At 44.0% G+C, this 26,742-nt stretch overlaps 1 protein-coding gene across 6 annotated transcripts in view; it reads left to right on the top strand.

The window, feature by feature from the left end:
- The window catches only part of LOC117204583, a 305,110-nt gene that overhangs the window by 54,136 nt on the left and 224,232 nt on the right, over positions 1-26,742 (top strand). For all 6 annotated transcript variants that reach the window (XM_033442133.1, XM_033442131.1, XM_033442132.1 and 3 more), the window contains exon 3: positions 13,669-13,866. In XM_033442133.1, the coding sequence (XP_033298024.1) occupies positions 13,669-13,866 (198 nt within the window). The remainder of the gene's footprint in view (positions 1-13,668; positions 13,867-26,742) is intronic.

Raw genomic sequence — 26,742 nt, 5'->3', positions numbered from 1 at the left:
GTTGGTGGTCCAATTACAAAGGCAGTACGGTTCAGTGAACCGCGAAATTGCCATTTTATACTGCTACATTCTTTTTTCTATGAAAATCTAATTTTCTATGGCATTTGACATTTTTCCATTTAGTCTGTCGCCATTAGGATGTGGCGACTTCAAGTAATAAATTAAACTACAAAAATATCGAGTTAATATTTTTACATTTAATAAGAAGTATCGTACCATTAAGAAGAATTCCTTTCAAATATTTTCCACATACACCGTTTCATCAAACAGCCACGCAAGTGACTTCATCTGTACCAAACGGTATAGCAATCACCGGTAATCCATGATTCGATTGAAATTAACGTAATTACTCTCCGCTTCGTTTTAACGAACGTAGAATCCTCGTTGCGGTACGATACCGCGATTTCCTTTAAATTACAATCCCTGGAATCGTCGCGATGCAATTAAGGGGTAATTAATACTATCTCTTGTACGTAATCGAGCGATGTCTGAGCGCTCATCGCTCGATCACGTTCCTCAATTCTAACTCTAACTCTAACACGAATCACGGGCTATTGTCATAACTGTCCGCGGATATTACGTCGCTGGCTTTAATTCAACGGTTGAGGCCCAACGGTTGATAGGGTTTTGCGGTCGAGGCTGGTTAATCCAAGCCGATTCGAATAACGAAACCGACACAGCGTTACGTAAAACGGCCACTTCTCATTCGGATTCTTCCTATCATTTCTGATCGGATAACAGGAGATGAAATGACGAGGCTGGTTGGATGCTCGCGAAATTGCGTTTCGTCTACGCTATCGTTAAGGGATTGAAATTTCTAACAAATTGCTCCATTTTCCTTAATTTCTTTTTTCCAAACATTTCACGTTATCGAAATTCCACGCTTATAAAACGTATCTTCTATCTAAATTCTACAACTTTATGAAATTTGAGGAAATTTCAAAAGTATCTTCATAATTTCGATAAATTCTCATATAAAAATCGATGTTCTACCTTTACTCCGACTCTACCAACGATTCTGACCTCGTAAATTTCCCCTCATAAGCGCGTACCACTGCGTAACACCGTTCAGTCCGTTCCAATATAACTTAACCCAGCAAGAAATTCCCGGTGATGGCGTTAAATGTTTATAAAGGGCAGCGACCTGTTTCTCGGCCGTGCAGGAATGGCGTAAAGTCGATGGGCAAATATTTGCGGTATCATCGTAGTCGGGAGGTGAACACGTTCAGCTCGCAGGGTTAATAAAGGCGGAGAATGGCTCGAAAGAACGGATAAAGAGAAAGAGAACGAAAGGGAGTTAAAACGGAGGGACGAGGAAACGAAGGGAGAACGAAGCTCGAAGCGCTTGAGAGAGGCGGTTGCTTCTGTGGTCGATCGGTACGCGAGCATCGAGATCCGAGTTTCCACCTACGAGTCGCCGGAAGGGACAGTTTCCGCGGTCCGAGAGCAACGGGGATTTCATTTGCCGCGCGATTCAAGGCGGCTCGGTGATCTCCAGGCGGCGTCTGTCCTTTCTTTTATGCAGCACGCTCGGATCCCTCGTGATCGTCGTGCCAAGCGCGAGGTGAAAGTCTATCTCCTCGGATCCTTCGCCTGCCTCGTTGCTTTCTTTCTCCTTCTTCGATTTTGTACACCTAATCCTGATATAAGCTCCGTTACAGATATACACGATGAGCGGAGAAAAATAAGGAACGGTGTAATCAGCGTGATTAATCGGAACTATTGAAATTTTACTGAATAAAAATAAAGACTCGTGATTCGAGTTGTATCTCATTCGCTAAAATTGTTGGGTCGCTATATGCTCTATAGAGCCCATAGAATTATTATAAAACGAAATCAGCTTAGAAGTCTACCATCTTAGGTCAGGGTTACGGTGGATCCGTGTTCTGACGAATTTGTCAGGATAATTAAATATACTATGGACACGGATGTATATGTAGTTTCGTCTACGGATGTCTCATTCATCAGAACATGATACAATTAGTCAGCAGGTGTCCTATCTTCTATACGGTGCACACATTCGGATATATTCAACATATGTTGCAACACATTACGATGTAAACATAGTCTAACGTTCTTCTTTCACTGGGTAAGGATCACTTGCTTCTACGTTACTACGAACTCGCTGGAAGAGGATCGAGGCTGATTTTTTCACGAATACGGATAAGCAGGCTGTGCGAGATTATATACATCTCGCTTGGAACATGGAAAATCACGCGGAGGTTGAGGAAATTCGACTCCCTTGAACTAGCTGTACTCGTTCATCACCCAGGGACTTTGTTACCGCCGCGGATGTTGCACAACGCGCGAATGCGAGTGAGTCTCCAAGCTGATTTACGGGGTGCGTGTTTCCCGGCCTCGAGCGGTTCCTGTCGTCCGATCCACCGATAACTTCGTGGATACATGGAAACGTTTTTGAAGAGAATGTAACGGCCAGGGATCGCCGTTGTTGCCAGCGATCTTCTAGCGGAGGATCGATAAATTGGATCGATAGCGTGGGTGTGTTGATTTGGTGAGAAAGTAAATGACGATGTTCGTCTTTGCGGATGAGAGAATCGCGCGTTGTTTAACGTGTTCAGCGACTGTGATATGTTTTAATTTTCTAAGTTCTTAGCAAACCTTGTATACTTTTAACTCTTTTTTTTCACCTTATAGTTATATTTTTGGAATTTACTTTTGACGGTTAGAATTTTTATAGAAATTCGGAAGGAGTTACAGATATGGACTATTATTTAACAATACTGTTATATCGATGTTTTTCAATTTTTCCAACACGGATTAAATATTTTCAACTGGAAGATTTCTGTTCCAAGTGGTATGTTAAATAAAACAAGAAAATAAAATGTGTAGTATTTTCGTCGTTAATTTTGTTAAAATTATATAGAGCAAATATTCCGCGTTAATAGCGACGGGACTGAAAGTTATTACAGTACCCTCAACGATCCTAGAAATCGATTCATCATTTTCGAGATATTATCCGCGATGGATCGGACAATCGACGAATCAAATAACGACATCGTTCTCCCCTTTATAGACCCGTCACCTCAACCTCCATTATCGTTAAAAGTCATCTCGCCGCGTCCTTTCTCGCTTACGATTTTCGACCGCGCCAAAGCGTCCGTCTTACATAATCGTACATACGGTAATTTTCCTTCGAGTTAACGACACTGTGGCAATTCGACTCGGAGATTTCCGTTGCGCAACACTGTTCGCCGCTTCGAAGTTTACAGTAAACGGGTGCGATTTGCGGGACGATGTAACGCAAGAAAATTGGAGCAAATATTACAGGTTACAACGAGCAAAAGCGACGGGAGGAAATGCTCGCGTGTAGAACGTTTGTTGGAGTTAAAGCGCTTCCGCGACTTCTTTGCGGGTGGCCCTCGTGCCAGCCGCAATTAGTTTCAACCGTGCACGCAACGAGAATTTAATCGCGCGGATCCACGGGAGCGAGCCGGAGGTTGTGTCAAAATTTCGTTTTCGAATTCTCCTTGACGTTTCCTGATGAGGTTCGATAGTTAATTAAAAGTTCGAATTATGCGAATTTAAAGATTCAAACATGAATTTGAATTCGGTCTAGATTTGAATTTCAGTTTGAGTTTGAGTTTAAGTTTGAGTTTGAAAGTAGAAATGATCTTTACTCACCAGACACTCGGAACTCAAGTTTCGTCGAACAGAGAATTACAAATTGAAAGATCTGAAACTCCTCTGTTCAGGATCGATAATAAAAGTGAAGTAATTTCAAAGCGCTTTATACGTAGTAACTTCATAGTACCAATTTGCAAGCAACGTAGATGGCGATTGATTTATTACAGCGCGCACGATATTTCCGCAGAACTCGCGAGCGACATTAAGAGCATAATTGGCAATGTCGTTGATAACGTGAAACGCGAATTACAGTAATTACCGAATGAATTTTTCAGTTGAGTCGCGTTTTCTATGCGTTTACGCGCGCTTGTCAACCAACTGGGACCAACGTTCAGCTTGATTTTTAGATTTGGAGGAGAGAGTTAAACGATATCGACTGGTAAATAGGTGTCTTGTACGATCTGTCGCGTTTCCATTATTACTCGTTCCCCTGCTCCGCGTTATTAGACTTTCCCTTATTTGTTTCGTGGCTCGTGTAGCGAGCTTTTCGATCTGTTCGATTGCTACAAAAACGTTTCACAGGCTGTAGCACATACCTTGGCATATACTGGCGATGTTACATTTCAGAATTTCTTGCTACGTCATATAAGAAACGATCTTGTAAATCTCGCTTACGATAGCACAAGTTCGTTTCCAAATAAATTGTACGAGTTCTTTGAACTTCCGTAAAGTGAATTTTCGTGACGCATTGTGTTACGTCCGGTGATTCTCTACACAAACCAGGCCCACATGTCTACACATCCTTATTGCGTACCCTCAGCAATCTTAAGGACCCACCATAAATCTTGACAGTTTCATAGTTAAGGTCCTTTAGATCAAATATGTATCTTTTTACTTCAAGTGTTCCTTGGTATTTAGTGTCCACTCCGGGAAGGTACAAGAAATTTGGTTTTTCTCACCTACGGTGTCTCCCGCTAGCAACTTTCTCTCGGAGACGGCTAGAACCCTTCCTTGCCCACCAACCTTTTTCTTATTCAATTAGAAGCAACGACTGTTGCCCTCACTTTCCTGGCCAAAATTGTCATCAACGAATCCGATGTGCTAGAACATCCATCGATAGCTCTCCTCCGCCACAGCATCGTCACCGAACTTCACTGGTTTTCCATCGTTAGATCAGTCAACATCTCTTGACTGGTTTTCCACCCTTAGATCAGTCTTCTATTTAACCTATATATACGCACCAAGCGTAACTGTCTATGTCTATAAAGTTGTTGGAATAAAGTGTATATTGTAACCTGTTACTTCAGTGTTATAATCAGTTCAACCACCTCTATTATCCTAAACGAAATAGGGGACCGATCATTTCGTGGCGTCGATTATCTAATCGTAACGGGAATTTACGACTCCCGTTGGCGCGCTTCCTCGCGATCGCGTCTCTCCGCGAACGGTCGAACACATTGGAAAAACTTTTTTAGGAAATTCCGTGTGTAACGCTTGGTCCAGAGCCATACGATAGAGCTGGCCAAAAGATCATAAAAAATTCCAAGTTCTGAGCTTGAAATTCGAAATACTACGATATTTCCTTCTGGGAACGTCGGTGAAAACGAGATGGCGAATCGCGGTGGCGGTCGGCTACGATTACCTTCCCTTTCGCGGCGGGTCGTTTACGCGACGCGGCGCGACTCTGCGACGGTTAAAGCCGCGCGGCGTTTGTAAGGAGCGGGCTGGTCGCTCGTAGCGCCAGCGTGGAGTCATAAAGGGTATGGGAGCGACACACCCACCGGATGCATTTTACACACTCTGCTCCGGTAGGTAAGCCACGGTGACGTCATCGTCCTATATACAGGGTGCCGCAGCCGTGACCCGTCGCCGCGACCTGCACAGTCAATTCTTTCCTCCGTTCTGTTGGCGCGCGAAAGTCGGATTCTTGATATCCACCACCGATAATCCAGCATCTGCGTTCCAACTGCCGCGTGACTCTACATATTCCTCGTTACAACTTATACCATTTTTTCTTCGTGTTTACACGCATAGAAACTCAATTAGACTTTAAAACGCTTTATTCCGGCATAATTCTCTTGTCAACGTCGAATCGACCCCTGACTCGTTCTCTCTCGAGTAGTTGTCGAGAGGTGTCAGCGATATCGCGAGCGTGTCTACACAGAGAGATTGTCTCTTTCTCTTTCTGTTTGGCGTGGCTGCATTGCATCGTTGCTCGAGTAACGCAATCGCACGAGTCACGTGCGCCGAGCACGTAATAAAGGCTGGAGAAATTTTTGCTGGATCGGTGATCCGTGGGCTTCGACTTGCGTTCTGCTACAATGTTGCTTCGAGCGTTTTTGCGGGACAGCGAATTAATTGCGCGACCGCAATCAAATCGGTACAGGGTGGAGATTGACGTGGCAGCTGACCGGGGGTGTCGCAATAGGAAGTGCTGCACGGTATTCCGACAGTTTTTCTGATTCAGGGTTGCTTGAAACGTTTCACGTCGTTTTCATTAATTTTGATTTCTCGTAGTGAACCGACTTATACGTTAGACCGACGCATGCGAAATATCGTTTCCATGGGTTAATACCGTTTGTTATGTTTCATCTCGCTGTCAATCATCGTCGATGACGTGAAAGAATCTGTATGGAATATTTGCAAGATTGTTAACAGAAACGTTAAAAATTCGTAATTGACCAACGAAATTTTTAATGAATTTCGTTCTCGAATTCTGTTATCGAGATCGTAGTAAACTACTTTTTTGTATTTAATAGGTGAAAATATTCGTGGAAGTTATTCGAATAAACGTAAATGTAACATTTGGAGAAAGTTATGCAAATGTTGGGACATATCGATTTTTCAGTAGAAAATGAATCGACAGGGAAGCTATAAAATAACGTTGACAACGACATTTTAAAGAATATTACTATAAATAATACGTGACAATTTGAAGTGAAAGTCGCATATTTCCCATACGCTATGTTATCCACCACTCTAATAAAATTATACGAGTTTTCATAGAAACTTTCATTCTCCCTTTCCAACAGATATTTCCCCCGCAAAGTGGAGGTAGATTATTTATCTTCCTAGTAGTTTTTCCTTCCAATAATCTTTTTTCACCCTCGTATAAAAGATCATAAAAATTTCAGAAACAGAAAGAAGGTTCCTCTGCACTCAACCCCCGCAGCGTGGAAACCGGTGAGTTAACGACGGGCATTGGTGGCCGTTTCTAACATGAAATATCGGTCGGTTGTCGTCGATATCTGCTGTTGTAATCTGAGTAGAAACAAATCCTTGGAATGCACCGAGCTGGTTGGATTGAGTCGTCGTCGTCGTCGTTGCTATTGCGATTGCGCTCCGGTCTGCTCGTCGGGGATCGAACACGCCGCGCGTCGGCCTGTTGCGTTCTCGAAAGCGGCTGCCATTGTTCCGTCGACGGAAGACCGTGTTCGCCGTGGAACCGAGATAAGGGATCAATTTTAGATACAAATATCACACTGACATATAAAGTTGTTGCGGCCTCTGTTGTCCTATCCGGGAAAGGTTGATGAACTTCGTTCGATTAGCACTAATCTTTGCGATGAATTTTTCACGCTTCTAAACTCTGTTCTCTGTTCTTCTGATACCCTGCGTCTACCGCTAAGGGTAAAATTTATGATTTTTTTCAGAGTTGTTATTTTCTAATGTTTCGATTAATTACGTCTTTGTAATTTTGTCGAAGCTTTAAGTTTGTAGCGTACGGTTCTGAATCACGATTACATCGAACGATCAAATAACGACACCTACCTCCCTACTGCCGAAAGCGGAAAGAAAAAGAAACGCGTGTCTAACGAATCTCACGTGCGTGCCACAGCGTTAGAAAACGACAATTCACGAAGCTTATCGGACTAGCGAGCGAGAGGCACTTCATCAGGCCAGCGCGGGTTTCCACGTGCGGAGATTGATTAATGCGCGTTTCCATCCCGCGCGTGTCCCTCTTCCCCTTTCCTTCTGTGTTCGTTCCGTCTCGCTCGAGAAACTCTCTCCTTCGGCTCGCGGACTCGGTGGTCCGTTGCATTATCCTGATCCTAAACAACGCAGCATTGATGGATATCGCGAGCGCTTCTGGTGTATTGTGCAACCATTCGAAGCTGGTTCGCGGCTCCGCTTCCGATGGCTTTTCTCGGTCGCCGCGGCGATTTAATTAACGACACCGGCCTCTCCACTCTTTCTCTCCGTGTGTTTCGACTTTTCGATAATTACGAAGCGACGCCGCGTCACCGTCGCGTCGGTCGATCGTGAAAGAGTCGGCTGGCCGCTTAGGAGAGTTCTTAACGAGACGAGAACGAGAAAATATCGGCGAAAGTAAGTGGATCGAGCTGCAAAAGTGTCCCTGCCACTTCTCACAACGCTGGCAACGTCGATACCTTTAACGAACTTTGTTCAAACACGATCTTCGAGAACGACCGATCGATTTGCGTTTTCTTCTCTAACACGATGGTTATCTGTTCGGTTCGATTGTCGTTGCCCGGTGTCTATCGTCCGGTTCAGGGTCTTGGCCTAGCGGTACACTGTTGCTATTCATGGGAAAGTATGATAGCGTTTGAAGCACGGTCGTGAAGTTTGTACTTAGGATAATTTGATTTGATCCTCGTTCGCACGACGAGGTGTAGATTTCAGACGGAGATTGGAAACTTAGTTTTAATAATAATATAAATTTATCGGCTGTAAGATCTTGGTAAATTAGATAGAAGCAAATAGAGAGATATACATAGACGTAGGAAAGCGTTCTCCATAAAACTGCAACGAAGAAGCAGCTTTTCTGGTTTCAAAATGTTGATTTCTCTGCTGTTGAGACAGCTAGAGGATCTTTGCAAATCGACCATGAAATCTTGTAGAAGCATTGAAAGGACGAGTCAGTGAGGCGAACGAAACGAAGTACTTACGGAGAAGTAGAATAGGAATTTTCACGCAGACTCGAAGGGAATCGACCGCGAGAGAATCGCAGGCAGAGACTGGTGCGAATTCGCCACAAGCCCTCGCGAATACCGGCCACGTAAGAAGTGTCAGACACGCCAGCGAGAGTGATAACCCGTCAGTTATATAAATGTATTAAATTATATTCTATGCCGCAGACACGCATCGCGGAGAATGGACTGGACGTCTGGCTGATTGGTTAGGGAGATCGTGTAACAAATGTTTTCACGATCTGTATTATTCCCGCGCGAGAAAAGTGTTCTATGCTCTCTGCCTTGCAGCCTGTCTCCTTCTCTCTTTTTCTCTTTCCTTCTTCTTCCTCTCGGTTACGTTTCATTGTTTCCATTATGATCACCATAGATTCCCATGACCGGAGTTTTCGAGCCGCGATCGGTGTCACGGTGAAGACAAATCTCCCAGGATTACATTAGATCATTGCGAAATCTGTACACCTCGAATATCTGTTCGGCTCGAACGTACTAATCAAATGTTCACCGGTTGACGTGGTCGCTCGATACAAACTGGTTTACACGAGCAGAACGCTGTCTCGGACAGTTCGACGAATTAATAACGATTGGTGCCGATGGAAAAACGTGATCCAGGCGTAGATATTAATTGTTCTCTTGAAACACCTTTGGCTTGTAGCAACAGTATGTGGGTGTTACTCGAATCGCGTACGTTCATGATAAACCGTATAGTGATCGAGGATGACAGGTATTAGCTTCCGTCAATTTGAATTATTCGCTGAGAAACTTACGAATATCATTGAATTAAAGTCACAGCCTTCCTATCGCACGAGCAAACGTCAATTTTGTCGTCTTACAATACAAACTTTGTCAGTAACTTAACTTGTTCAAAATAAGCAAATATGCAAATACCCTGGAGCAACGGTATTTATAAACGCTAGACCCGAGTCGACTAAAGTTTTCGAGCAAGTTTACCCTCTCGCGTAACGTTCACCCTTTTCCTTCCACTTTCTCACAAGTGAGGGAGACTCCATCTCCGACAAAATCCCAATCATACAGAAAAACTCAGATCGTGCTGCAACATGAAATTCGCGAGTACGTACGAAATGCAAATTGGTGGGCGTGAAAGGAACTCGCGGCGCTTATAACGGGACGCGATTAAACAAAGCGACCGGTTAAACAAAGGGGCTAATCAAGGCCCACCCCGTGGCGTTCTCGGTCAATTTCAATTCCGTGATCGTTCCAGCTTTGCTGTCAGCGAGACGGGCGCATGAAAAAGGCAGGGTTGCTGGCATGCTGACGTCCCAATTCTCCTCGCGTTCTTTCTATGCCGGCACTCCGCTTTGTACCGCCGACAATTTCGACTCTCTCTCTCTCTCTTTCTCTATTTTTCTCTCTTGCGTTATACTTTTTTCTACCCTTCTCACCCTCCGATGACTCTCCCTTTCTCTCTCTTTTTCTTTTCGTTGCAACGAAACTTAATGAATGCATTCGCTGCGGGGATTTGAGTGAATTCGATCGAAGGCTCTTGTAGTAGTTGATCCGATTGATGTTTGGTGGGGCGAGTTGGCAAGGGAAACGGCCACTGAAATTCGTTTGAAGTATCTTTGATTTCGTTATGCCAGGTTAAATTGTCGGGCTTTATCGAATGTTTGCTTGAAGGTTGATTAATTCGGCATTGTTTCGGTAGCGAGCTCTCGTTTGGAAGTATTGTGTATCTACAATTTAGGTTTGGTTGAAATTAGGGGATGAGGAAGTTTTTAAATGGGAGAAATTTTAGAATTTCTGGAAAAGATATTTTCATTTGTTCAAGCTGTTTATGATAGCGATCCTTGTTGAACGTTTGTACTAGATTTGTCAATCTTATCGTGTTATTAGTAAGTATAGCTGCAGTCTATCAATAAGATCATTAAATATAGTATCTTCGAAACTCGTATGTAAATTCTCAACGAACTTCCCACCTAACTCTCATTAGAATATTTAAATCGCTTTATTAATAATACATCTGCCTTCAAAATCCACCACGTGCTTCTAAACATCGAAGCGTGTTTAATCCAGCATTTCATAAATCACATTATCACAGGGAAGTGTAGATACATTACGGTGAATCAAGAGCGGACTGTTCGTGCGAGCAAACGCATTAATAAACAATATGCCTCCATAAGGTGGTCTGTTAAAACAGCTAGCGCTGTAGCCCCGGTTAATTTATGCGAACCCTCGGTTTCCACGTCCCTTTCCATTCTCCGGAATCCCCATAGGGACGAGACCATCCTCCCCTAACGAGTCTTTTATGCACCGTCGACTTACCCTTTTCCCATAAATTTCGACTGACCAAATATTGGTATTGACGAATCCTGAAATGGTCCTATTATTCGAATATCGTCGTATCCTGAGGGTCGGACTCCCGTTCCACCACGAAAATTGTCGATACTCGGCATTATCGATCCAACAAGACAATAGCTGATTTATACTACTCGTTTATGAGATCGGCAACAGTTGCTCGAACCATGTAATCGGGACATTACAAATTGAAGTGGCTGTCAATCGAGCGGCGATCCAAGCGAGCGAATAGCGATTGTCGAGGGTGATTTAGATTCTTTTCTTAAACTGTTTGATCTTGTTAGATCGCTGTTTTCAGAGAAAGGAATGTATTTGTTCTATCTAGTTTATGGTTTTGTTTGTGAAATCGACGAGAATATATCGCTATTACTTTATTCGAGCTTGTAAAATCCGATGCCGTATTTATACTCGACTACCTTATCTGCAATTTTTTGATGTAACGCTATTTTATTAGAAAAGCAAGGTTGAGACGATAAGCGCAGGAGCGTGTGAAAAGAAATTCTAGGAACGAAAAAAGGCACAAAAAATGCAAAGGGAGTAACAGCAATGAAGATAAGTAACGTTTCCTTAATAGTTGTAAGTTCAACTCTATCCATTTGCAAATTTGTGATATGCTACCTTGTAAAATTGTGACGTCTACTAAATCTTCTGAAAATCTCAAGCTGAAATATAATGACAAACAAAAAGTATCCTATTAAACTCTCAACCGGACGCATTCCACACGTACCTCGCGCAAGTCTCGTAGCATTTTCGCTCATCGAGCACGGAGACCAGGCGGATGAGGGCGGACACACGTGGGCGATCGAGTACGCGTATAATGGTTACATCGCGGTGTTCCCCGGTTTCTCGAGTGGCCGCTAAACTGCGATGTTTATGCAGTCCGGTGTAACGATGCACGCCGATATAATGCAGCCACATCGCCGTTGGGGCGACGCATGCCACTTGTCCGCTTCGCCATCCGACGCCCGCCGGCCGAGCGATTCGTAAGCGGATAGCACCGGGTCCCGATCCCCGCTGCGTCGTCGTTCTGCGAACAACCAGCCGATTTTGCTGGAAAGTATCTGGTTTACGGTCTCGAGAGGCCGACCAACTTTGCGTTCCTCGAAAAAGACGAACTGGATCGCCTCGATTCGCATCGATGAAGGCGAAGGACCACGCGGATTGGAGGAAGGGATCTTGGATAAACGCGTTTACGTCTGCCGGTGATTTGTGTAAATACTAAGGAGAATCGTTCTCTTTCGTTGGTTTTCACGAAGATGGACTTTTTTTTCTTTTAGTTTCTCATGGAGTTTGAATCGTTGACACGTTATAGGTGAACGAAGAGATCTCGTGTATTTGTATTTTATCGTCAGAGGCTGTTGACGAAATATCCTGTGTTTCGTGGAGATATCAGTCAAGAAATTTGATCAAGATTTTATGCTTAAAATAAACGACGAGGTAAGAAGGGTTGACAGTGATATATTTAACGTGTAATATTTGACACGAAAGAGTAGCTGACAATTAGGTTCGTTTAGTACGTAAAATGTTTAGTTCGTAATGTGCTAGAATTCAACTCTTGAGACTGTAAAATTTTACCACTTATCTGAGCGACTATAATCAAAAGTACATAGCTTGAATTAAAGCGAAAAGTTCCTCGATAAATTAGCACCCTCGTTTCAATACACTTTGCGTACATCTCTCGAAAGCACAAAAGACAGGCGGAAGAAACGGAGTCCAGCGATGCTCCTCGAATTGACGCACATACCTCCCCAAAAGCAAGTTCCAAGAGTTCATTGGAAGTGGCGGACGGGTGCTGCCATAAAATTCAATTTATTCCCCCTTGTTTGTTCTCACCGTTGGGGGAGATCGGTGTCGATAACAGATTCTCCTGGCGTAGGCCATGATTCCATAACAATATGGAAGAGAACTTGGAACCGTTAGTTCGCTTGTCCCCTCGGCTTCTTCGACCGCTTCCCGTTTCCGGAACCATGGCTTAGCGCGTTAAAAGCTTCTGGGAACGCGGAAACCCGAAGGTGTTATGCAACTCAGGAATGTACGCCGCCATATATTACGTGAAATCTCTACATTACGAATATAGTAAGGTAATGGCCAGTAGTAATATCCTTAGCCTATTTTGCGCTATTATTATATTATGATATCGTTATGATATTATGCAGGAATAACTGGGCCGATTTCATAGGAGATTTAATCAGACACTGTTTCATTGTATATCGACGTACATGTAGTGGCAACAATGTAGTTAATTATCGACTATCTGTTGGAATTAATCTGGTTTGCCCCAGCTTACTACCAGGTATAATAATAATGATCTGGTATTCGTCCATTTATCACGGGGCTACAATAAGGAGATAAGAACGCGCGCATTGTGCTGCTGCGTCCGTGATAAGTGCTGAATATTAACAATGCAACTATCTCGACCTTTACCAGCCATTATACCGTTCATTAGCGATAATGGGGATTGTATATTCAATTATCAATTGTTTTCTAAAATTAATTTCGTGTTCCTGGATTAGGCCTCCATCCGAAAGAATCCCGCGAACAAGGAACAGTTATTCGCTACCGAACTTGTTCTCCGTGCCAAATTTCTGAACTTAAATTCTGATCACGCGTGTAGCTGTGACACTAAAATTAATAAAGTACACGATGGATCGATTTGAATTCCGAATGACTTGCTCGTCACATCGCATTACATCACGTTCCACCACCTGTCGCCATTCTATCACGTCCCAACCCTTGAAATTCATTCCTGTCCAGATACGAACAAGTCACGTCACTTCACGGTAATATGTAACGTTTCTCCGGGAAACAGGCTCGTGAAAGGACCGCTTTGTTGCAGGGTCGCGGAGATGTCGCATCGCTGGTCCGGAACTTGCTCGGACCGATTTACGGCGATGGCGTTATCAATCTGCTGATAAGACAGGCCCGGGACATCCTGGTGTGCGCTTATCACGGCAACTTGGAGAACTTCCTCAGGACTTATCTGTCACCAGCCGCGTCCCTTCTGGCGGAAGTGAAGTCTGTCGCCTCCGAAACGGTGAGTTTATTTCCTCTTTTCGCGTAGTCGCTCGCGAATGTACGAGGTTCGTCCGTGAAACTGGATCGTCCGCGAGGCAGGAAAGGTGAAAGAGCGGCGGGAATGCGGCTCAACGGACGGATTGTTCCTCGAAGCGATTAAAGTAATCAGTCTCATAGATGGCTATGTCCAAGTATGGTCGCGACCGGATCCACTTCGCGACCAATTGCGAAATCCGACTTATCGTCCGGATGACACGGCCTTCTATTTATATAACCGGTGACCGATTTAATCGGCGATGAAAGCGCGCATCGAGAAATTCATCTTTTTGTTCGGCGGTTGTTTCTTTGATAGCTGGAGAACACGCGAAGATAGCAGAGTTTCCGATCGGTGTCCTTTGCCTCAGCCTACGATCTACGAATTATTTCTTATCGTAATCTCGGTACCGTTTGAACAAAGAAAAAAATGCTTAACATTTTACACTTTTAATATTTATAATTTCAACAAAAAATTGAGGCCAGAAATTAAACGGAAAACGATAGGATCGAAAATGACTTAGAATCTACCAAAATTAAATTTAAAATTAAACTTTTCAGAAAAACCGCGACTTTTCCTTTGAACTGGTACGTAGGTAGTTACTTAACCTTCCGAAGTTTGTCTCCAATGTCACAACGCGGCTGGCGTGAATGTGATATAACGGCAGATTAACCGAGTAACGTCTTCGCAAAGGTACTCAAGACTAGGTACGCGAGACATTCTAAGAGACAGTTCAGCGTTAACGCTTAGAAATTCAATTAAACCGGCAAGAATTGTCGAGCGAGGAGTGGTCGTCGAGAAGAAAGGCAACCCTTGCCGGTCGATCGCCGCTAATAACACTTGTAGTTGCGGGTAACCGGCCTGTCTCGAATCTCGAGCTACGAGGGTTGTCAGCGCGTCGAAGCACGTGCCTTCACCGAGGTTAATTTATTTACGCGGAGAGCCACGCCAGTCGCACAAAGTGTCTCGAGAGGGCGTTCGTAAAAGCCTCCGCCTAACCACCGATCTCGAAATCTCCCGCTGTACGGTTCGTAAACGTTAATTAAAACTCGCAGTGAAATAGGGACAGTTCTCGGCTTGGGGTAACGGTCGAGCACGTGGCGAAATAACCTAATCTCGTGACACCAAACCGCTCCTACTCGGCGGAGGAACGCTCTGATTCGAGATAGTTCGAGGGGAAGATGGGTTTGATGAATAACGTTTGGAAGGTCGGTAATTGGCGCTGAGAACGTTGACTGATTGATTCGGCCGACCTGAATTGTGTTTGATCGGAGAAATGAATTTCTGATGGTGGAGTTGAGTTGTGTTTAAAGGTATGATGATATAGAATGTTAGTGATATACGAGTTTGTAATCGGAGATCCGAGGTTTCCGCACAGTCTCGCGGTGTCATCAAAATCGAAGCTGTTGTGTTTTATCGAAAAATGTACTTTAACGTTTCAACGTTATAGTTTATTAAGAGTCGAACGAGACAGTGTTCGTGTTCGGAATGATTGCGGAATCAAGCTTCAAATAAATTTAGAGAAGTTGGAAGAAAGTAACGTCGACTCTGTTCGCAGACCAAGCTTGTCGCTAGTAAAGATAGGTTGACTGTGTTTGAAACGAACTGTCAATTATCGAAGAGAATATCTCGACCCAATAGTAAGAACCCGATAAGATTACAGCTACGAGTCCATCGTTCTACCCTGAAGCCTCAACGAGGAATTTCCGAAAACTAACTCTTATTACGACGTGAAGCGAGTACGAGGGAAATTTCTACACAATGGAAGGCACGGCGAGCGGTGCTCGATAAATTCTAAGGAGAAGACCAATAAAGAAAACGACGCGCTGGCTCACGACAATTTGGCAGATATGGGGCAGCGATGTCCACGGTGGAAAGCGGAGCGACGCGAGCGGAGCTCTGCTCGCTCGTTAGCGCAGAATTTCTGAAAGTAGGTAGGCAGAGAAGCTAACCGACGCGTTCTACCTAATATAGGCGAGCTGTGGCCTTTGTCCGCGCGCAATCACATCCGGTACTGTCGATCTGGAAATTTGTCCGCAGACCAGTCGACTCTTCCGTCACGATTCGGGACTTGTCTTCTAGCTAGCCATTTCGGTCGCGTCGTTGTCTTCGTTGCGATTAGTAGATTGCCTTTTAAAGCTCTTCGATCGAGGAACAATCAGGGTTCAAGAATCGTAGAATTTTGCTAATTAACCGAACGACCGTAGACGTTCGAATTTAACGTATAAAAACCAACTACATTGACATCTCGAATGTAGTCTCAGACCGTAAAGAATGAATTTGCTAGAACGAGTATGACTGTTCGCTAACTTGACTTACCTTAACAACTACCCGCAGGAACTTAATAAATCCCCCCCCACTGTCGTACGATGTAATTACTCACCCTAGAAGAATTATCCTGGTAGAAAGTTCGATGCAACATGGAGCAGTCCCTTGGAAAAACTGGAATAGGTAGCTCGCGAGCGACGAAAGCGTCCGAGAGGCGGTACATCAGCGCAATTTGCCAGCGTCTTTTCGATCAATAAACATCCTGCACGATGTATAAGGGACGAAACAGGAATTATCCGTCGTTAAACGACGACCGGCTTCGCGGAGCGAAAGGTTGTCGAATGTTGCGCCGAGTGAATTACCTACTGGACAAGTAATTCGATAGAGCTCGTTACACTCGAGCTTGTATCCAATTAAACTAGCCTAGACGCTGCTTCTTTCTCTTTTTCTCTCTTACGCGAGTGTGACTAGTGATTTTCCGTGTACGAGCTGGTGTACGTAGGTACACGGTGCCTCGCCACCACGCGACGCATCCGTAATCGTCGTATCAACCAAGCCGATAACAAGGTTACGCGCGTGTGCTTCGTCCGTAATAGCAATAATTTCTTGCCAAGTAACGACCATTTCGAACCGTATACGGAAAAGGGACGCCCGGACTAAGAACGGCTCTGGACTCGCCCTTCACGTTCAACCGGAGAACACGCTCGTAAATATCATTTCGCGGCTTTTCAGGCTCTTAACTGGCCCAGAGATTTTCGTTTTGGGAAATTGGAGCGGAGAAAAATCGATTTATAGGTTGTTGGTTGCTACTCGTGGCACTTCCTTCGATACCTTGGGTAAACTTAATTGACGATTGGATGGAGGATGTAGTAGTAGAGATACTTCTTGAAATCGTGTTGTCCAACTTCGTCAATCAAAATGAACAGGAAGATATGGATGTTACAAATATCTTTTAACATCTACGTTGGAATTTGCCATTATTTATATCGTCTGTTTGCAATAAATAAGCTTAGAGAGGTAGTCTTTTTTTTTTAAGAAGTTGAACCCTAATCACGTATTCAGGTAGTAAAATTCGAGAATTTATACGACGACCTCGAAATATTTCCATAACTTAATATTTCTGCAATTCATTTGAGACAAAAAACAATTCACATGCTTCACTTCGAAATCCCACGTCCAATTTTGGAGCTATCGTAACGGTTGTTTCTGCTGGAAGAACGTTTCACCGAGGAATCACCAGTGAAGCTGTGACGACGCTGCAGCAGCAGCAGCAGAGAGAGACAGAGAGAGAGAGAGAGAGGGAGGGAGAAAGAGAGAAAGCTAGAAACGTGCATAGTGCTTGGCTCGATATTCGAAGGGCAGGAATTCGCGTGGGTGGGTCGAGCCCTGCAGATAAACGCGGACTGGCGAACGGTCGCACAGGTGTACGGGGCCGAGAGAACCCCACGACATTTATTTCGCATAAGTAAATCTTCATGGTTGAGAGTTATTATTATTATTATTATCATCATCATTATCATTGTTATCATTCTCATCATTCTTATCATTCTTATCATTATTGTTATCATTCTTATCATTGTTATCATTGTTATCATTGTTATCATTGTTATCGTTGTTATCATTATTGTCGTTATTATCATTATTATCATTGTTATCATTGTTATCATTGTATCGTTATCGTAATAATACTTATTTATTGGCGTACTTGGGAGACTACGATCGCGAAAGAAACGACGGGGGTCAGTGGTGGGTCGGTCCGTTTCAATCATCCACTCGTTCTCGATTCTCTTTCTGTTCACCTTCGGTATTGTTTCTTCGGTTACGTTCTCGTTGCGTGTGAAATCGCGTCTCGAGTTAGCGATGAAATACGATTCCAGTTCCATTCTCTCGAGCAGAATGTCTTGCTAACCAGCTTGCCAGTTTTAACGCGATAACTGTCTCGCGCTAACCTCGATGACATGTCGATAGAGCAGTCGATACGGTTCTTGATCTCGCCACAACGACAGATTTTGAGTGTCTTTACGTCTTTTGGGGCGCACTTTTTCATTCTTTAGAAGTTGATCGAGCGTTTTCGTTAGCTTAATGTTCGACGAGACCTCTCAGATCCAATCATCTCCAAACAAAGAGTAGATCCAACGTTCGCTTCTTAAATTCAGGACGTCCAGTCTAGTCAATTTGATCGAGAGGTTGTGCTAGGTAGCCAGGACCAAGATGGACCTGCGTCCACGTAGTCGAAGGGTGTGCACAGATTGACGAAGCTGGTGGAAAACGGGACTGTAAGGTAAAGGCTGGAATGTCGGCGAAGAATAGCAGTAGGTAGGTGTAGCCAGATAGCACGGGACGAGTGCATCGAAGACACCGTAACGGTGCCTCGTCCGAACTGATTGACAATGATTGAAGGCTGTGGGTTTCGACTCGGGACTACGATAGTCATAGCCAGGTTCTAGGTTCCTCGTGTAAACCACCAATGGGTGTACATGTATGTAGGTCTTTGTTGTGGCTATCCGGCCATCTTTCGCCATTGAATCTGGAAGATCTGCGCCGGGAGCAGAAACGACGGCCCACGCCACGCGATCGCTTGGTTTCTCTCGATCGTCTCGTTCGAACAACCGCCCAATGCGCTCCTATTATTCCCGTTCGATTAAATTAAGGCTATTTCCACGATCTTCTGTCATCGATATCCCCCGATATTGGATACGCCGGTGGAAAGCTCGGCTTCGTTAAGACAGAGAAAGGTTCTATATAATGTGTGTAAAATTGGCCATAGGACGATAAAGCGCTTGAAATATACAATTTTCGTCTATGATCCTTTCGCTTAAGACAGAGTTAGCCCAGTTAGAATTGACTTATGTGTACTTTATCTACGGTTCTCCAAAAATCGAAATATCCTACTCCTCCGAGATTCTCATCGTCATCGTTCGAAATCATTAAACGATAAATTTCACAAATACTCGTCAGGTGTTCGTTCCCTTTCCTAACCCTGACCTCGTTCAATACGGTTTCGTTATCGAACATGAACTCGTCATGAAAAACTTACTAAAATGTTACCGTGGAGAAATCTTTTCATTATGAACCATTTGTCACCGCCGAACGCACGCGCATCAGGCCATGGGGAATTCTAAGGTTTCGTTGAACAGGGCCAACGCGTACGTGGTTCACGCGCCGCTTATTGGTATGCGAGTTTTCGCCTGCACAGGTAAAGCGAGGCTCGTGCTCACGGGATCGACGACACGCTCGAGGCTCGACCGCCTCGCACCGCGTGATATATCGATACCGCGGAGACAGTATCCGCGTGCTGCTACCAGCTACTTAACCCGCGACCAATCGGTTACGTATGCGACTGGTTACATTACCTACCTACCTACTTGCTGGCTACCAAACGAGGACCGACCTCCATGCGAGAGACAATGAGCTTTCCTCGCTTTCCAGCTACCGTTCGTTGTTCGCCGAAGATTCTTCGACGGGAACTTGAAAAATCTGTGGAACAGCGGAAGCTTGGATATTCATTTTTTCGAAACTTACAGAATTTTGAGGCAATGTGTGCATCAGAACATCCTACCGCTCAATCTTTAAACCGATTTTCGAATAAGAATGACAAGTACTCCAATGACTACCCGACCCGTTCGTTATCCTTTGGATAACCGCTTCAGCCACGAACTTAATTCAGCTAGAATCACCTGCGAGTGTCGAGCTGCGAAGAAATCGAAGAAAAGTCGATAGCTTTGCGTTCCTTTTTGCCTCTTCTTTCGCTGCGAGAAACGGGTGGTATCTGCGTTGGCATCGCTTACGCGTATCACAGCGGCTCATTGTTCGTGGAAGATTCAATCTCTCGGGTCCGAGAGAGCCTTTCTCCTCTTCCTGCATCCGCGCGAGCAACGCCGCGCCGGGAAGCGAGGGGAGCAGCGGGAATAGAAGATAAATGAAGCAAGTGTTATTTTCCAAACGGGCCGCTTTTACATAATGAATAGGAAAGCGAGGAAACGCGGCGGCGAATTTTTGTTTTATTTACGTAAGCGCGATCGAGCGGACAACGAGGCGGGTCGCGTTGAATCCGCGCGCGTAAAAACTGCGACCAATTTCTAATAGCTAGTTAGAAACGTGGCGGGGGGAGGGGGTAACTGGTAACGCGCGTGGACAGTCTCGCCAACGTAAAACGCATAACTACGCATGGACCCCCCTCCCTCCTATCGTATCGATTCGATGGGAGATCGCGATAAGATACGCCGCGAGGCTTGTCATCCTATCACGGGGCCTGGCCTACGTCCATGGCTATACCAAGGATGCGCTTGTTTCCGTCTGCTTGTCTTCGTGCTTCCTCGATCTTGCAATTCAGTTTGTCAACGAGGTACTTATCTCAACGTGGCAACCAATAACTTATTGAGAAATCGCGTCTCTCCTTGTGGCAAGGACCGAGGAAAGTTAGGCGAAAGCTTGTAGCAATAAGATTGCTGGGATAGGAAGTGTTTTTGACGTTTCTTCGATCTTCTACGTTTTATTGAATTTCGAAAATTTTTGTACACAATAGCTAAAAAGGAAACAATTCGCGTTGTACTAAAATCGAGATACGACAAGTTTCGTTAACAATACAAGATATTTCAATTTCTGATGTCGAATGACATTTTTGTATCACTTTGACACGGGAAAGTTTGACACGCCACGGCGTATCAGAGATATCGCGAAGAGATGAAACGTTATTTCTGATTCGCTCTATTTGCATTCAGCTATAATATCAAAAATGTTACAATTTTTTTCGCGAAACTTAGCCTAAACGGAATCAATTTCCCTGATCAACATTGTCATTCGATACTCTCCTCGAAGTAAAGGAAACGTCTCGTTGCAACAAACGTATCAAGACCACCTAGATCATCAAAAACAAAATTAGAAGACTTTCTCAAGATTCCAAAGCAATGATGCATGAAGTCTAATATGTAACACTCACCATCCGCTTCCAAAAGCGTAGCGTCCAATCGATTAAGATCCCCTTGAAATTACCGTGAAATCAGTCTTGAAACCCTTGAGACGATGGTTCTAGGCTGGGCAAGAAAGTGGCGTGATGAAACGTTGGCGAATCAAACGGCTTGCGTTTCACGAAGATTGGAAGGAAGATTACGCGAGTTTCTTGCGAGTGGCTTAGCCTGTACGCGTACGAAGGCCGAAGGCAGCCGATGGTGGAACGGTTCCGTGATGCTCGATCGGGTAGTTAATAAATTAGTCCCATAACGTTGCGGACGGGGCAAAAACTGGCGCTGCTTCATAAGCTTGTTCTCCTCCGGTTGCGGTAGCCGGTGTGTTCGTTCGTGTGCTCGCTCTCTTACACGCGGGGGAGAGCTGTACCCGCGAGCTCTCGCTCGCGTTCTGCCTTAAACAAGCGGCACGCGGGCTATCTGTAACGGCAGCGGCCCTCTTAAAGGAGATACAATTTAATTGGAGCTCAACTTCCTCAGCCTTTCACCTTGAACACCATCCTTCTGTCTCCGGCCTGCAGTCCAGGTTTCTCGTCGCGTTTTGATATCTAAAAACTGGTAAATTGCGATGTACACCCCTGCTTAGAAGTATTAGGCTATTTATCGAAGAACGAGATACTGAGAAACTATTAGAAGATTAACTATAAAAAGATTGACGTGTTAGGAATTATCGGAATCAACGAAGAATTATTTCGTTCGATTCTATTCGATTGTAAGTATTGCTATGAAAATCTTCAATTACGTATAGTAAAATTCAATTTCTTCTCGTATATATCCATTTGAATTACGTATAGCTTTCAACGTTCTCTCATTTCTCTTTAAAGGATTATATCCTCTAGATTACGAAGATGAACGAACAAACTACTAGAAACTTTCCGTTCTTTGAGTTCAACCGGTTCAATTTGCGAATAGCGAGTGACATAACGCGTAGTAGGTTGTTCGGATCGATCAGAGTTGGATGTTTAGCTTTGACGCCAGGTTACGTTGGATAACGTCGTTGGAACGGAGAAAGTGGTGTTCGTAAATCGTCGAGTCAAACGGTAGCCAGCGGTGACCGGCATGAGAAAGCAATCATACGCCGGACGAGATTCGTTGGTCGCTAACGAGTCCGTTTCCCGTGGTTCGATCTATTTCTCCCAATGGAATGCCATCGCTTTCACGCCGGGATACATCCTCTTTGCGATGCCCTGCGGCCTGCTCTTTCTTGTCGCCGTTGACGCGCGCGAGCCTTCACGCTCGTGTGACGTTTCTAGTTTCGAATTTGTGAAATTTTACGCGTGAAACGCGTTCTTCCCTCGAGGATACGCCGGGTGATTAACCGTACAGGAAACGGGAAACACAACGATGAGAAAAGTTATCTTGGTGACTGTTTCTAAAAGCTTAAAATATCGAATATTATTCTAAAGATTACAGAGGCATCCAATTAGAGAACGCTCCGATTTATGTAAAGAGGAAACTTATTAATTTTCATATCTAACCGCCGAGATCATCTAAATTAACGTTATATCTAGATTATGATGTTATATTTTATTTGATGTTTTATGTCTTAAGTCAATTAGGTATAGCTTTGTTTTTAATTTGAGATATTCCTCGTGAAGAATACGTAGAAGAAAGATATAAAATTCGAAAGTCCGAGGAATACTCGAATACACGTGAGATAGACCACGTGTTAAATGCTCGAAACAGCACATTCTTCGTTTTCCAGCTGGCGCATCGTTTTATTAAGCTCGCCGGAGGAGCTCGCGAACACTTCGTCTATGCGCTCGTGTTACACGCGTTGCCTGGAATTTACGGTATTGCCATTAAACCTCGTGGAATCTCTCATCGTTAGCAGCTAGAACGTCCGATGTCCATTATAATTACTGTTATGATTCAAGTACTATGAATCGCCGCATCTCATCGACCACTTTACCCGTGTGCTAATGAAACAATATTCTGATAAAAAGTTGGACAAATGAGTTATACACAGTGATTTGTATAACACGGATATCTTCTTCGTCGTTGATATATGCAAGACTGAAAACTTCGCGAAAAAGCAAAATAAGAAAGTTTGCGCGATCTTACGCAAGAACAAAGAAGTAAGTAATCGAAAAATTTCAAATAGTAAGTAATCCTAAGAACTCGAACGTTTGTCATAGGCTATAAGTCTTTTACAATCTGGTCACCCAGTACGTAGAAAGAGCAATTAGAAGCAAGTAGTATAGAGCTGGCGCGAGTTTCTTATCAGGCGTGAACGTGACGGTTTACGTAGGTGCGATATTTAAAAGAAAAGGCGCGATACGAAGCAGTTTTCACGGAGCTGCATCGCCAGCTATTAATTGAATGATCGCACTCTCGGCGATTTATTATGCGCGGTTTAATCGGATCGGGTCCCGACAGTCGGTACTGTTAATCTGCTCGCGGTCCTTTTCTCGTCGCTCGTTATCTCAAGTCAGGGAAGCCTCGAGTCGCCCGCGCGGAAGCCCATTACACGCCTTGTAATAAGCGGTGAGCCGCGACGTCCAGGAAGAACTGTTCATGTCGGCATCGCGAATTAGAATCTCTTTGGCTGCCTTTAGCATGTGCCTTCAGTTCGATGGAAACCGAGCTTTTTGGTTTCAAAATAGATGGAACTTCGGTTGGTGCCTGAAACGAACAGTTTCTGAGAATTGTAGGTGTCGTATTGAGCAAGGTAATAATTTATGATTTGTGTAATACTGGATTAACGAGTTTCCAATTATGGTGCTGAATGGTCGATAGGCATAGAATCGTAGAATGTGATGCGGTTGATCATAGGTTCCTAGAATTCGATATGGTTAATGTTAAGATCACGGTCTGTTATAGGTACTTGGAGATTCGTAGAAGTCGTTGCAACTGATTCTAAGCACGTAGAGTGTAGGTGAAATGTCATACTTAGAACGCCGTGTATACCGTCCAGAAATTGCAGGAGCTTGCACAAATGGCTCATTGAACCTGATATAGACATTGGATCCATTACGTTCGATGTAAATGACGTTATCGAAATCAATATACGCGGTACGGTGATCTGTAAATCTAGGGTGTTGCATACCTCGATATCTCTGGTACCTTATGACCGTTCACGTAACTTCCATCTCATGACGTTGTCTGAAATTTCTGGCAACTGCGAATTTGAGTCCCCGGTCGTCGAGCAAGGTCCTATATTCCAGGATGTTGAATTCCAGATAACATATGTCGTTGGTAGTGGTTTCTACGAATCTGTCGTTGCTTATCTAAACATACATACATTTGAAAGCCTATAAGTATCGTTTTCTTGAAATTTTAATAATTCACGAAACGATCAGTCAGGCGTCGAAAAGAGTCTCCTCTCGGAGGAAATAAGAAATCAAACTGTGTATCTGTAAACCTCGATAAATCGAGCAACGTTACACGCACGAGGTCTAATTATGCCAGAACGTTCCTTTTCGGACCAAATTAGATCAACGGATAGATTACCATAAGCTAGGCGAACTGGGATATTTATGAGAGAGAATGTTTCTTACCGACGCGCTTCCTCGTTCGTTACCTCGCTGGTATATACGCAACTAAATTCGAGAACCAGTCGAAGACCATTATCATTACGCTACCATGCGGATAACGTAATTGAATCTCTAAAAGCAGTTTCTTCCCCCCCTCGCTACTTATTACCGCGTGGCTCGTTAATCCATGCAGGGGGGAGAGGGGAGAGCCGATAGAGTCGAGCGGAGCAGGTGCTAGAGAATAATGCCCTGATGATAATGGATCGGCAGCCGTGGATGTGGGCCGCGCGAGATCGCGCGGGAAATTAAATAATTACCGTCAGTAATCGATCTGGCGGAGTTGGTTCGCGTGATATTGATGACAGAGGCGTACGAAAACAGCGGCGCTGCGTTCGCAGTGAAAGCGCGCGGTACTTTTCAACGTGATTGATCGCCGAGGAGATTGAGTATCGGAGATGTATCTCGCACATGTGCGGACGTCGCCTTCTAATGACCGTTCGGTTTATTCGTGCCGCGATTACGCCGCGTCGCGTGAGAATGCGTTCTAAGTTCGTTTTTCTATTGTGCTATTCTTCGATTCGTGCAAAGCACGAGTAGCATCGATGCGTTGTTTCATGAAGTCTTCGACAGCTCGACAAGTATGCGACAACGTGAAGTTTTTGTTACTAGACGAGGATGCACGCGAAGGATGCGGTGTCGTTGCGATTTTGGATCCGTTGCAGACGAGCGACTTTTTGACGCTGTGTTCTCGCTGCTTCGTACGTCTTTCTTTGTTTTCCCAATTAAAAACAGGGAGGACGCAACTTAAAAAAATCGCTAGTCTATATCGGACCTTACAGCAGCAGTCTTGTGTAATTTTGCACGTCTATATCTCCAATAACGGGCTCGTACACCTGTGTGAATTGCATTATTAATAATATCATCTCGTCGACTCGCGTAGCTTTACTACCAGCAAATCGTAATGACGCTGCATTAGGTTTAGGGTAGTGTTTTGACCAATACGTCCGTCAAGATATCTATGAATGTATGCATTTCGGCGTTCTGATGTTTTATTATATATATAAATATTATATTAAGACGACAGTCTGTCAGAAAATGCATCCAGGGTAATCAGAACCTTATTTAGACGATTTGTCGTTTTGGGTTGGATTTAGGCGAATTTGACTAAGGCAGATTGTGTTAAAGGCGCGGGAAAACTCGCCGTCTCGTTGCGAGCTTTTCGCGATAACATCGGAAACCGGTAATAATCTAGTCGTGGGCGTATGAAAACGTAAAGTCGTCGGAGAAAGTGTATATCGCTGGTGTTTGCGTCCGGCGCGTGCGTGCACGCGGAATGATTTTCACGGTAGAAATTTTGCACGTGGTGAGATACGATCGTGATTGGAGCAATCATGTTTTCCCGCGTTTCGCGAGAAAATACGACAATCGTGAAAAAACTTGATAATTATTATCATTACGTCGTGCTGGTATTTCTGATGCCAGTACTTACGTACGTTAGGATTATGTTGTTAATAATCGTGAGACGAATTTGTCAGACTGTGACCTATTTTGCAATTGTCTTTTTGAATAGATCCACGTTAACATGCGTATGGAATTGTATAAAATCGAAAGGAATCGGGGTTCCAGCGCTTCCTATGAATTCGAGAGAAACTTGCGACGTGATTGAATACGTGTACCATTTGTGTTTACAGGCTCGTTTCAGCATAACTTCTTGATGAAAGGGTAATGCGTGCGCTATTACACTTAGAAAAACCTACAATAAATCTCACTACCATGCGTGGTAGAATAATTACAGGAGGGCTGCGGGAAGCACTCATTTACTTTCCACTTCGCTCGTGTTACGAATGTCTATAAATTAATTTTTTACTCGAGCTGTGACGATTAAATACAGCCGCTCAGCGTATAATTTAAACTCGTACAACTTTTTGAATTAATATCTTTCGGCTTTTTATACGAAATGCAACGGTTATCAAGCATGGTCGTTTGAAGCATTTACATTTCTATCTTTGGTCAATGAGATATACATATAATAATCGTAGGCATGATTTATCGCTAACGAAAAGTATGTAACGTCATCGAGAAATTTCTCGTTCATTCAGATATATTAATAAATTTGCAAAAGTATTTTTAGAATCGATTGTTCACTTCCTCAA

The sequence above is a fragment of the Bombus bifarius genome, unplaced genomic scaffold (assembly GCF_011952205.1).
Source record: "Bombus bifarius isolate JDL3187 unplaced genomic scaffold, Bbif_JDL3187 scf7180000007978, whole genome shotgun sequence".
NCBI lineage: Eukaryota > Metazoa > Arthropoda > Insecta > Hymenoptera > Apidae > Bombus > Bombus bifarius.
This window is presented reverse-complemented; position numbering and strand designations above follow the sequence as displayed.